Source organism: Protopterus annectens, chromosome 3.part0 (assembly GCF_019279795.1).
Source record: "Protopterus annectens isolate FY-2018-M chromosome 3.part0, PAN1.0, whole genome shotgun sequence".
NCBI classification, from domain to species: Eukaryota; Metazoa; Chordata; order Ceratodontiformes; family Protopteridae; genus Protopterus; species Protopterus annectens.
In genome coordinates, this window is record NC_056731.1 from 1552911490 (window position 1) to 1552923807 (window position 12318).

General features: G+C 36.8%; 1 protein-coding gene across 1 annotated transcript in view; it reads left to right on the top strand.

The window, feature by feature from the left end:
- LOC122797114 (extracellular calcium-sensing receptor-like) overlaps window positions 1-12318 on the top strand; it is a 244033-nt gene that overhangs the window by 14433 nt on the left and 217282 nt on the right. Inside the window, 1 exon segment of the mRNA XM_044065910.1 lies at window positions 3889-4728. Within this exon segment, the coding sequence (XP_043921845.1) occupies window positions 3889-4728 (840 nt within the window).

Sequence of the window (12318 nt, forward strand, 5' to 3'; positions counted from 1 at the left end):
CAATGCTATGCTTTCTGTATCTTCTGTTGTACATTTCTGTTGGCAAATTCTGATTTGTTTTTGCCATGGGATGTGATGTATCACATAACATTATCAAAAAAGGAGTAGCAGTGCTGCTCAATGCCACAAGTCTCATAATTTTAAAAGCAGAAAAAGTCTTTTTTTTTTCTTTTCAAATTGCATTGCTATTTAACATTGGAAAATAGTAATTCTCATTTTTTATTCTCTTGCAAAAAACTGCTAAGAACTTGCTTTTGGCTGCATACCTATGCTGACCATCACACTATGGAGCTTAGATCAATGAACAAAGGTAAACAATAGTGGTATAGGCATGTGTGGAAATTTATTATAACAACTGTCATAGCTCTCTAAGTTCACTCTAAATCTGATATGATGTTCAAATTGCTGACAAGGTATATTGAGGCTTATGATACACTGATTAGTGTTGTCTGCTGCACAATGCTCATTTATCATTCTTCCATAATGTTGTCACTTTCACTTCACATGCGTGCTTTCTGACAGCTGTTGCACGAGTAGTTCTGTGACATCAGTAACTGCTATACAGATCATGTGAATATGAGTTAAGTAAGCAGGGGTTCAAGTCCAGAGTAGTAGGCATTGTAACAGTGCTTAAGCCAATTGTTGACAGGCAAGAGTAGCTTACTGCACTGATGTGCTGTGAAAAAGTCTACTAGGATAAATATGACACTTTTGCAGGGGGTTAGGTTTACTCCCCTAAGTGTTGCACACACTTTTAATCATTGTCATATTCATTCACACACACTGTTGATTACTTTCCTCAATATGTGCAGTTTTTGAGGACAGTTCTGTAATTTGTTCTTTTCAACTTTTTGCATCATAGTTATATGCTTTTCCTTCTGAAATTTGAGGTTGTCTGGCATATTCTTGATGACTGTCATCAGTAATGACTGACCTTTGGGTTTCAGATTTTATATCCTTTATCAAATAGATGTCACTGCCTCAACTGTTATTCAAAATCCTTTCACAATGTATAAGAGCACTCTTTACAATGTGTCCCTAATTTTGTACTTTGTCCCTACATTATTTGTGCGCTTGTGCAGTATTCTTACACTGAGATGTTTAGAAGTGTGCCTATGTTTAATTTTAACTGTCTTAAATGGCTGTATTGTCCGAACATTTTAATGCTGAATCTTTCCAAGACTGTTATTTATGTATATAATCTTGCAACTAATGTTCAGCTTCTCCATGACTTCTATCAATGACCTCCACTCCGTCCTTCCATGCCTGTTTGTTGTTAGCCTTTCCCTTGCTCAGGATTTCTTGTTTTATTTATCTGATGATGCTGATTATATCATCAGTACAAACGTATGTGCACACGCACTTTGGATAATGTGGTTTATTGTGCAGACTCATTTGACCCCATCACATACTTGGATATGTTCATGAAGTAGCTTAACTACAATGTTGCCACAAGTCTGTGCAGTTGGATCAGGAAGAGTATCTTGTCATGCTATGTGCCTTGACAACATACATGTATTTAGTAATGCTGCTTGTGACACCAAAATTCTAAATTGTATCATCATGGCTGCAATGTTAATGAATATCTAGGTTTATGTCTGTTTAGAATTTCAGAAATATTTATAAATCCGTTAAAGCGATAATTTAAGAATACATTACAAATCTACTAAGGTGATAATTTAAGAATACATTACCATATGTTACCCATCCACTCCTCAAGGTTTCTCTTGAAGAGTGTTAGTGATGGTTCTATTTGGTGCATGCCATTGGATGAGACTGGGAATGCTTTTCCTCAAGAATAACAAATGAAGGTTGAAGAAAATGTTAGGATGGAAAAATGTGGTAAAGAATGTATAGCCATGTATCCCAATCAATAAAACTACAAAGGGAACTATACAATATGCTAGTGGTTGAACTGTTTGCATTTGTAAATATTAAATAGAAATAGAAATGTTTTTGTATCATTTCATTAATCCAAAACAGAACTCTTTGCAGGTGACATTTTTTTTGTTAACAATAAAGGATATAATAATTCCATATCATTTCTTCGTTATACCTTAAAACTCTTTGAAGATGTGTCTAAAATTTAGTAATAAAAATAAATAAATGCATGGTACCAGCACCGAAATCCAGATATAAACATAAATATAAAATATTTTTGAAAAATTATTAGTAAAGAATTTATTGAAGTGCCCTGAGTTAACTATGATCTCATTATTAGAGATAAAAAAGTCATGTATTACAGATTGAAATTTGTTTTAATTTGAAGATAGAATAACATTAATTAAAATGATATTCTTGCAAAAATGATCTACTTAATTCAAAGGTCATCAATAACGCCAAGTGAAGAATAAATAAAATATTTCAATAATCCTTTTATTATTTTTATGATGCACTACTAAACCAATAATTGCATTTATTCATCACATCCGATTCAGGGATTATGGAGAAACTGGACTCCAATATTTAGAATCTTATTACAAGACTATATTGGCTGGCCTATCATATGTTATGAATGAAAATAAATGCATGAGCAAATATGTGAAGATTTTAACTCAATCTGCAGAAACTTTAAATAATAGTTATGTATGTATGCATGTATGTATGTATGTTTGTATTTATGTACTTATTTAATTTGTTTTGATTGAATTAGTCCCACTAGGCTAATGACTTCTAATCATGAAAGTCCCAAGATGTAGTCATCTTGATTAGAGGAAGTTTGGCAAGGGGACCAAGACAATTGCCTACTTTTCTAGTTTGTATACTGTATTTTGAGTTTTCAGTATTTTGAGCTTTCAAGATTTTGGACTCAGTATTTTGAATTTCAACATTATGAGCTTTCAAGATTTAGAAGCGGACCTAGATATATATATATATATATATATATATATATATATATATATATATATATATATATCCTGTTTTTCTTTACCACATTTTTCCATCCTAACATTTTCTTCAACCTTCATTTGTTATTCTTGAGGAAAAGCATTCCCAGTCTCATCCAATGGCATGCACCAAATAGAACCATCACTAACACTCTTCAAGAGAAACCTTGAGGAGTGGATGGGTAACAGAAAATACACCCCTGGGATCACTTCATTGGCTCTGCTTGACAGAGGATCAGTTAATTAATCAATGGGGTGGTGAAAGCCGACACTCTGGCCTAGCTTATAAATGCCCTTGGGCAGATAGCCTAGTACCTACCTATGAACCTATGAACCTATAAAATCCTCAGAACGCAAACTAACTTTTACTACTATATCTAATAATTATTACAGTGACTTGCTATTCTCTGTTGCCATCTCCAAGGCATGGAACAAATTTAGAAACCCCGTCAGGCTTGTAAATAACCTGCAAGATTTCAAGTCCACCCTAAAATATCACCTAGTAACTAATTAACTATGCAACTTTACATCTCCTACTGTTTGAAGTATGCAATCCTAACTCTGTCCACTATGGATACTATACAAGTATTTTAACATAGTATTTTTGATTCTATTCACAGTTCCTTGAAAACATGCATATTGACTGTTTGCTTTGAAATACTTTGCAAATAATGTTTGTTGACCGTTTTTCATTTGACTTGCCAAATTGTATTTCTATGCTTGTTTTGGAGATTTTTTTCCTGGGCCTCCACTGAAAATGGGCATTTCAGTTCCCAGGCAGACTTTCCCAGTAAACAAAAACAAATAAATAAATAAATCTTCATTTGTCATCCTGGAGGAAAATTATTGAGACAGACACTCTCAGCCGCACACACACACACACACACACACACACACACACACACACACACACACACACACACACACACACACACACACACACACACACACAAGTAGTAGTTTCTGTGGATGCTGACACATTGCTTTGCTTGGTTCCTAGATTAGCTATGGAGCTGTTCTTCCTGCACTAAGTGACAAGCTTCAATTTCCATCATTCCTCAGAACTGTTCCTAGAGACACATTTCAGTTGAATGCTTTTGCTCGATTGTTTACATATTTTGATTGGAATTGGATTGGAATTTTGGCATCTGATAATGACTTGGGTAGAACTGGCAGTCAGATTTTAAAGACAGAAGTGGAAAGAAATGGTGGATGTATTGCTTTTTTGGAGATCATTTCAATGCATGATACCAAGGAAAGACTCAACCAAGTAATTGAGGTAATAAAGAAGTCTTCTGCCAATGCTATAGCTGTCTATACTACAGCAGAGAACCTGGTTCCATTCATGGAGGAAACGTCATTGCATAATTTGTCTGGGAAGATATGGATTGGAGCTACCAGTTGGTCGGTGTCTTCTGATTTTTCCCAAAAAGAAATCTTGGAAATGCTGAATGGAATGATAGGATTTGCACATGAACAAGGAAAAATTCCAGGTTTACAAAAGTTCCTTTACAGTATTCATCCTTCCAAATTCCCAGATGATATTTTTATTAATACTTTCTGGGAGAATGCATTTAACTGCAACTGGCTGAATTCTGATAATTCTTCAATGGCAGAAATCAAAGTAGCTGCTGAGGAAGTAACATGTTGTACAGGAAAGGAAAATCTGAAGGATGTGGATGTTTCCAAATATGATGTAAATACCTTCCGATTTACCTATACTACCTATAATGCCATATATGCTGTAGCAAATGGCTTACATAAAGTGTTTTCCTTTAAACCTGATGGATCTTTTCTTAATGCAACTTGTATGACAGGTACCAGATGCCATCCATGGCAGGTAAGAAAGAGATTTAATTCAGTATAGTGTGTGAACCACAAACATATGAAATGCTCAGCCTATCACTCATTTGTCATTTTATCACACATCATTTCACTTCTGTAACTTTACATATATTACAGAAACTTATTCAGGTCAGACATTACATAAAATTTATAACAAGTGCTGATATTTAAAATATAAATCTTGAAATGTCAATCAAGCTAAATAAAATCAGTTATTAAAGTAACACAATATTGACATTTAAAAATACACCAAACAAAAAAAAGATTTTCCTTTCAAGTCAAGGAAATACATAATGGCAATCAGACACAGCTTCTGATAAGCTTCTATCATTAGATATTTTAAGGCTAATGTTGCTGTTCACAAGTAGAGCTCCACAAAATAAACACAATGGGTGGGGTGGATGAGAGGAAGTTCTGTGCAATTAGATTGAATCACAGCTTCTTAAATGCTATGAGCCTGATCATAAATCCCTGGGTGCTATAAAACTTTTGCTTCAAATTATTCCCCAGATGCAGCAAAAAAAAAAAGTTATGTACTTACCATAACGTTCCATGTTTGCAGTCCATCTCGTCTATATTCTTGCTGGATGACTTGGCTGATACTAAAGCTCGAGAGGTTTTAATGGCTCGAGGCAATCCCCTCTACCATGGTGACTCACCGCAATTCCCCAGATCTAGTTTGCAAGAAAGCAATAAATACTTATCAGGTAATAGTAAGAAAGAAGCTGTATAAATACAGCAAAGGATTAGAAAACATAATCCATTCCAGCTGGACAATAAAGAGCAATGTCTGGCAGCCGCAAAAAGACGTTCACTAGATCCCCCAGAAACAGGAAGGGGGTTGGAGGGAGGGACACAAAAATATAGGCGAGATGGACTACAAACATGGAATGTTATGGTAAGTACATAACTTCTTTATGTTATGTAGTCCTATCTCGCCATAATTCTTGCTGGATGGGACAGCGTCCCTAGCACCTATAACCCGGGAGGCTCAAGCGAAGAGACTTTTCAGCACAGTGAACCCAAAGGATGACCTGTCCCAGGAGGCCAAATCCAATTTGTAATGAGTAACAAACATATGTGGTCTTGCCCAAGTAGCTGCTGCACAAATAGCATCAATTGGGAGCCTAGATCTTAAGGCACATGAAGTAGCTACAGCCCTAGTAGAGTGACCTTTAGTTTTTACTGGTAATTGTCTACTAGCTTGTTGATAAGCAAAGGATATGCAATCCGAAATTCATTTTGAAAGAGAAATTTTTGAAACAGGTAAGCCTTTCCTTTTTTCAGAAAAGGAAACAAAAAGTTGATCAGATTTCCTGATTTCTTTGGTCCTGTGTATATAAAATCTGAGTATCCTGTGGACATCTAGCTGGTAAAGTCTATACTCTGATGTATTAGAGTGGTTTTGAAAAAACACAGGTAGCTCAATGGTAGTACTCAGGTTGTGCTCTGAGCATACCTTAGGAAGAAAGGAAGGGTTTGTCCTGAGAGCGACTCTATCCTTGTGAAAGATAATGTAAGGAGGTTAAATAGTTAGGGCTTGAAGTTCCGAGACTCTCCTAGCTGATGTTATAGCTACTTACTACAAGGATTTCCATGATAACAATTTTAAGTCTGATGACTAGGATGGTTCAAAGGGTGCAGACATCAAATATGACAGGACTAAGTTTAAGTCCCAGTGTTCTAATGGTTGTTTTATTGGGGGCCTAAGAAGAAGAGCTCTTTTTAAGAAGGTTTTACAGCGGGAGTGCTGCATGATTGGATTTCCCATGAAACCAAAATGGAAATTGGAAATGGCAGCTAATTGAACTCTAACTGTAGCGGCTGCCGCTCCTTCATGAAAAATTGTTGTTAGGAAGGATAAAATGGATTCTAAAAGAGATGTATATGGATCTAAGCCCCGAGTCGTAGCCCAAAGGGAAAACCTTTTCCATTTGCTAGAATATAGTTTCTGAGTGGAAGCTTTATGGGATGAAATTAGGATGTGTTTGACTGCTGGGGATAAGGGAATACACGTGGCTATACATGGAATTGAAGCAGCCATGCTGTCAATTTGAGGGTGTGGATGGAGGGGTGAAACTGTCCCAATTGATGAATCAGGAGATCTGGAGATGGGTCCAGAATCCATGGTTCCTCCAAGAGGGATGGCCACAGGAAAGGAAACCAAACTTGTTGAGGCCAGTAAGGAGCAATGAGGATCAAGGAACTCCTCAACTGTCTTGCTTTCTGTATTACTTTGGGGGGGGGCAATCATGAACTAGAGCATCCCTGGGTGACATCCCCAGATGGGGAATGAGAGCAAAGTAGCTGCTGCATTTGGTGTTCAGGTGAGTGGCAAATAGATCGCAGCAAGGCTGGCCCTATTTGTGAAAGATCTGTTTCGCAACCATTGGATTCAGGGACCACTCATGAGGCATCAGAAGTGCTCGGCTGAGTTTGTCCGCTATTACAAATCAAAAAGAAAGGTGAACACACCACAGCAATCAAAGCAAACAAGATAAAATTCAATGTACAAAATGAAAAATCCCAGAAGAAAGGTTAAAAATCATTCCTTTATTCGAACAAGTGAGCGCTTTCACGTCTCCTGGACGCTTCTTCAGACTTAAAATAAACTGCTGTGTTCAAAACCTGCTTAAATATAACTGTAGCACCAATAAAACTCTTAATATCTGACACATGACAGAGGGAACTTACTCCATTGGTACAGAGCAAATAAAAGCTAAAAATGCACAGATAAATATACCCCATATATCTAAAAACCAGATACAGTAGATAGAAAAAATAATATTAAAAGCTGATACATATGAATATGTGAAAAAAACTTCATATTTCTTTAAATTAAACAGAGAACAAGTTACCTTATTATAATTACATATTGACATCTGAATAAACCTGAATCAACAAACATAATACATATAAATAACCAACAAACATTATACATACAAATAACCATATGCAAATAGTTAATGTTTAAGTGGTCTATCTGCTAGAAATGGCTTCAGTGAAAATTTATCATTGAGGCCATGTCCCTTATCTGCCGCTAACCTAATAATCCATTTGGCTTCCTCTTTTTCTGTACTGTTATTAATATTTCCTAGCCTTTCTGTGACATGCATAAAGCCCAAGACAATAAACTTAAATGTATGTGTCGTGTCATGTTGCAGAATATGATTTGCTAGAGCGTTGCACTCATTCTCTCTATGTATGGCATATATATGTTCCCTAATCCGATCTCTTAGCATTTGATTAGTCTTGCCAACATAGAAACAATGGCATTTATTACAAAGAGCAAGATAAACCACATTTCTAGATCTACAGTCTGCATAATGGCTAATTTCATACTTAATACCAGTATCTGGATGTTCAGAAATGTTTGTGTTCATAATAAAGCCACATTGATTGCAGTTGCGACATGCATATGTTCCCTTTCTATTTGAAGTAACCCTATTTCTCCCTTTCTTCTCATAACAGAGCATCCTTTTTAATGACTTGGTATTTTTATAACTAAAACCAGGATTGGTACCTACCAAGCTCTTAATATTATCATCTAACTGTAGAATTCCCCAATGTCTTCTTATAATATCAACTGTAAGGAATAACTATCCTTCTCTTCCTTTGATACCTATATTTAGAGGTCTTCCCAAAATACATAAGGCAATGGATAACCCCCCCCCCCCTAAGACCAATAGTATCCAGAAAAGGATGGCTGACAGAGAGTATGTCAATTTATCTGGAGAAACACCTAAGACCCATCGTAGACTCCACAGACTCCATATTAAGGGATACTCAACAATTCTTAGAAACTTTAGCACCCTATAATTTTGACAGTAAGCTTAAAGATTCAGACTATATGGTGACGTTAGATGTGAAATCATTGTTCACCAGTATACTGAAGGAGTGGATTTCCTGAGACTATATTTGATACGCAAAGGTTTGACTAGTAATCAGATTATGAGGAATACCATGCTACTAGAATTAGTGCAACGCTCTAGCAAATCATATTCTGCAACATGACACGACACATACATTTAAGTTTATGGTCTTGGGCTTTATGCATGTCACAGAAAGGCTAGAAAATATTAATAACAGTACAGAAAAGGAGGAAGCCAAATGGATTATTAGGTTAGCGGCAGATAAGGGACATGGCCTCAATGATAAATTTTCACTGAAGCCATTTCTAGCAGATAGACCACTTAAACATTAACTATTTGTATATGGTTATTTGTATGTATAATGTTTGTTGGTTATTTATATGTATTATGTTTGTTGATTCAGGTTTATTCAGATGTATTCATTTTTAATAGTGGCTACTACCTACAGACAACAGGGGTAGCGATGGGCACATCTTGTGCCAATTCATATGCGCATTTAGTATTAGCATATTGGGAATCCACATATATATTAGAACATATGATATATTCTAAGTTTATTAAGTATTATAGGAGGTTTGTGGATGATGTTTTTTTGATTTGGGGAGGTGACTTAGAAAGTTTGGAGGATTTCGTTACATATGTAAATGGTACCACAACCTTTTTGACATTGACTAGTATGAGATCCCAGAATAGGATTGAGTTTCTAGATGTTATGTTGCTGAAGGAGAAAGAGACAATAACAACAGAGGTCTACAGGAAACCTTGTAGGAGGAATGTCATCCTACATAGAGATAGTATGCCCCCCCCCCACATATACATAATAATATAATTAGGAATCAAGCTACATGCCATTCTCGTCTAATAAGCAATGATTTTGTGTTTTCTGATACAATTTCAGGTATGGAACAGGAATTTATGGAGAGAGGATACCATAGAAAGGATCTCGGAGCATTACATGAAGTTGAACGTGATCAGGCAGGTTTACCCTATATTAAGAGAAGGAATCCAACATGGACAAAGCGTATTAGCAATGGACAAGGGAAGAGAAGGATAGTTATTCCTTACACTAATAATAATGGTTCTGTAGTTGATATTATAAGAAGACATTGGGGAATTCTACAGTTAGATGATAATATTAAGAGGTTGATAGGTACCAATCCTGGTTTTAGTTATAAAAATACTAAGTCATTAAAAAGGATGCTCTGTTATGAGAAGAAAGGGAGAAATAGGGTTACTTCAAATAGAAAGGGAACATATGCATGTCGCAACTGCAATCAATGTGGCTTTATTATGAACACAAACATTTCTGAACATCCAGATACTGGTATTAAGTATGAAATTAGCCATTATGCAGACTGTAGATCTAGAAATGTGGTTTATCTTGCTCTTTGTAATAAATGCCATTGTTTCTATGTTGGCAAGACTAATCAAATGCTAAGAGACCGGATTAGGGAACATATATATGCCATACATAGAGAGAATGAGTGCAACGCTCTAGCAAATCATATTCTGCAACATGACACGAGACATACATTTAAGTTTATGGTCTTGGGCTTTATGCATGTCACAGAAAGGCTAGGAAATATTAATAACAGTACAGAAAAGGAGGAAGCCATATGGATTATTAGGTTAGCAGCAGATAAGGGACATGGCCTCAATGATAAATTTTCACTGAAGCCATTTCTAGCAGATAGACCACTTAAACATTAACTATTTGCATATGGTTATTTGTATGTATAATGTTTGTTGGTTATTTATATGTATTATGTTTGCTGATTCAGGTATATTCAGATGTCAATATGTAATTATAATAAGGTAACTTGTTCTCTGTTTAATTTAAAGAAATATGAAGTTTTTTCACATATTCATATGTATCAGCTTTTAATGTTATGTTTTCTATCTACTGTATCTGTTTTTTAGATATATGGGGTATATTTATCTGTGTATTTTTAGCTTTTATTTGCTCTGTACCAATGGAGTAAGTTCCCTCTGTCAGGTGTCAGATATTAAGAGTTTTATTGGTGCTACATTTATATTTAAGCAGGTTTTGAACACAGCAGTTTATTTTAAGTCTGAAGAAGCGTCCAGGAGACGTGAAAGCACTCTCTTGTTCGAATAAAGGAATGGTTTTTAACCTTTACTCTGGGATTTTTCATTTTGTACATTGACTTTTATCTGGTTTGCTTTGATTGTCATGGCATGTTCACCTTTCTTTTTGATTTGTCTACAGTTTTTTCTGTGAGGTGATACCTTATCCTGAGCTGTGGTTTTTCTGGATTGTGTCCGCTATTATGTTGGATTTCCCTGGAATATGCATTGCTATCAGGAAGCGTTGAATATCCATCGCCCATTTCCAAACTCTTAAGACCTCTCTGCAAAGTGGGTAAGACTTGGTTCCCACCTGATTGTTTATGTACCACACGGCAGACATGTTGTCTGACTGAATCGCAATCGTTCCAGTGGGAAGGGAGCTGTGAAGTGCTTGCAATGCATATAGCACCACTCCCATCTCCAGAACATTGATGTGCAAGTGGTTCTCTTGGTTTTGCCAAGTAACTTGGACTGTCTTTCCCAGATAATGCCCCCCCCACCCTATCTGAGAAGTGTCCGTGATCAAAACTGCTTTCTCTTGGGGAGGAACAAGTGGACGACCTATGACAAGTTGTTTCGTGTGTAACTACCATGTCAGATCCCTTTTGCATGTGTTTGTTATTAATATCTGGTGAGACAATGGAAGGTCTTCCATCGACCATTGTGGAAATAGCATCCATTGGAGAATCCTCATATGTAGGCGAGCAAGAGGAACTAATAAGATGTCGGAAGCCATAGTCCCTAGGGCTTGAAGGACTACTCTGGCCTGGACTCTTTGTTTGTTTAATAAGGATCTGATATGACTGTGTAGAGATTCCAATCTTTCCTGTGTTAGCTTTACTGACATGGTGGTTGTGTCTATTTCTGAGCCTAGATATACAATATGCTGCGAGGGAGATAAGACTGACTTTTGCAAGTTGACAGTGATACCTAGGCTGGCACACAAGGACAGAGTCTCGTCCCTGGTCCTTATGAGTTGATGCTTGTTGGTGGCAGTGAGGAGCCAGTCGTCTAGGTACAGAAACACCTGGAATCCTTGACGTCTCAGGTGATCCATTACCACTGCCATGCATTTGGTAAACACTCTGGGGGATGTAGTGAGGCCAAAGGGTAGTGTTCAGAACTGAAAATGACTGGCTGCCAGCCAGAAGCATGTCTCCTGGAGCACCTGTCCATTTTGATGTGGTAGTATGCATCCTGGAGATCGATTGAGCACATCCAGTTGTCTTTCCCGATAAAGGGAAATATCGACTGCAGAGTGACCATTCGGAACTTTGATTTTCTTATATGCTTGTTGAGTCTGCTGAGATCTAGAATTGATCTCCAGTCCCCTGTCTTTTCTGGAACTAAAAAGAATTGAGAGTAAGTTTTAGATCCTACTTGCGCTGCGGGGACTTCTTGGATGACTCTTTTTTGCAGCAACGAGATGACCTCTGATGTTGCACGGTCTAATTGGATGGGTAGCACATCTGGAATAGACCGGCTTATTGGGGGTTCGGAAATAAAGGTAATCAGGTAAAATCTGGATATTATTGTGTATACCCAACAATCTTGAGTGATAGTTAGCCAGGCGCTTGGGTACAGCAATATACGACTCCCAACTGCCTACAGAGACAGACAGT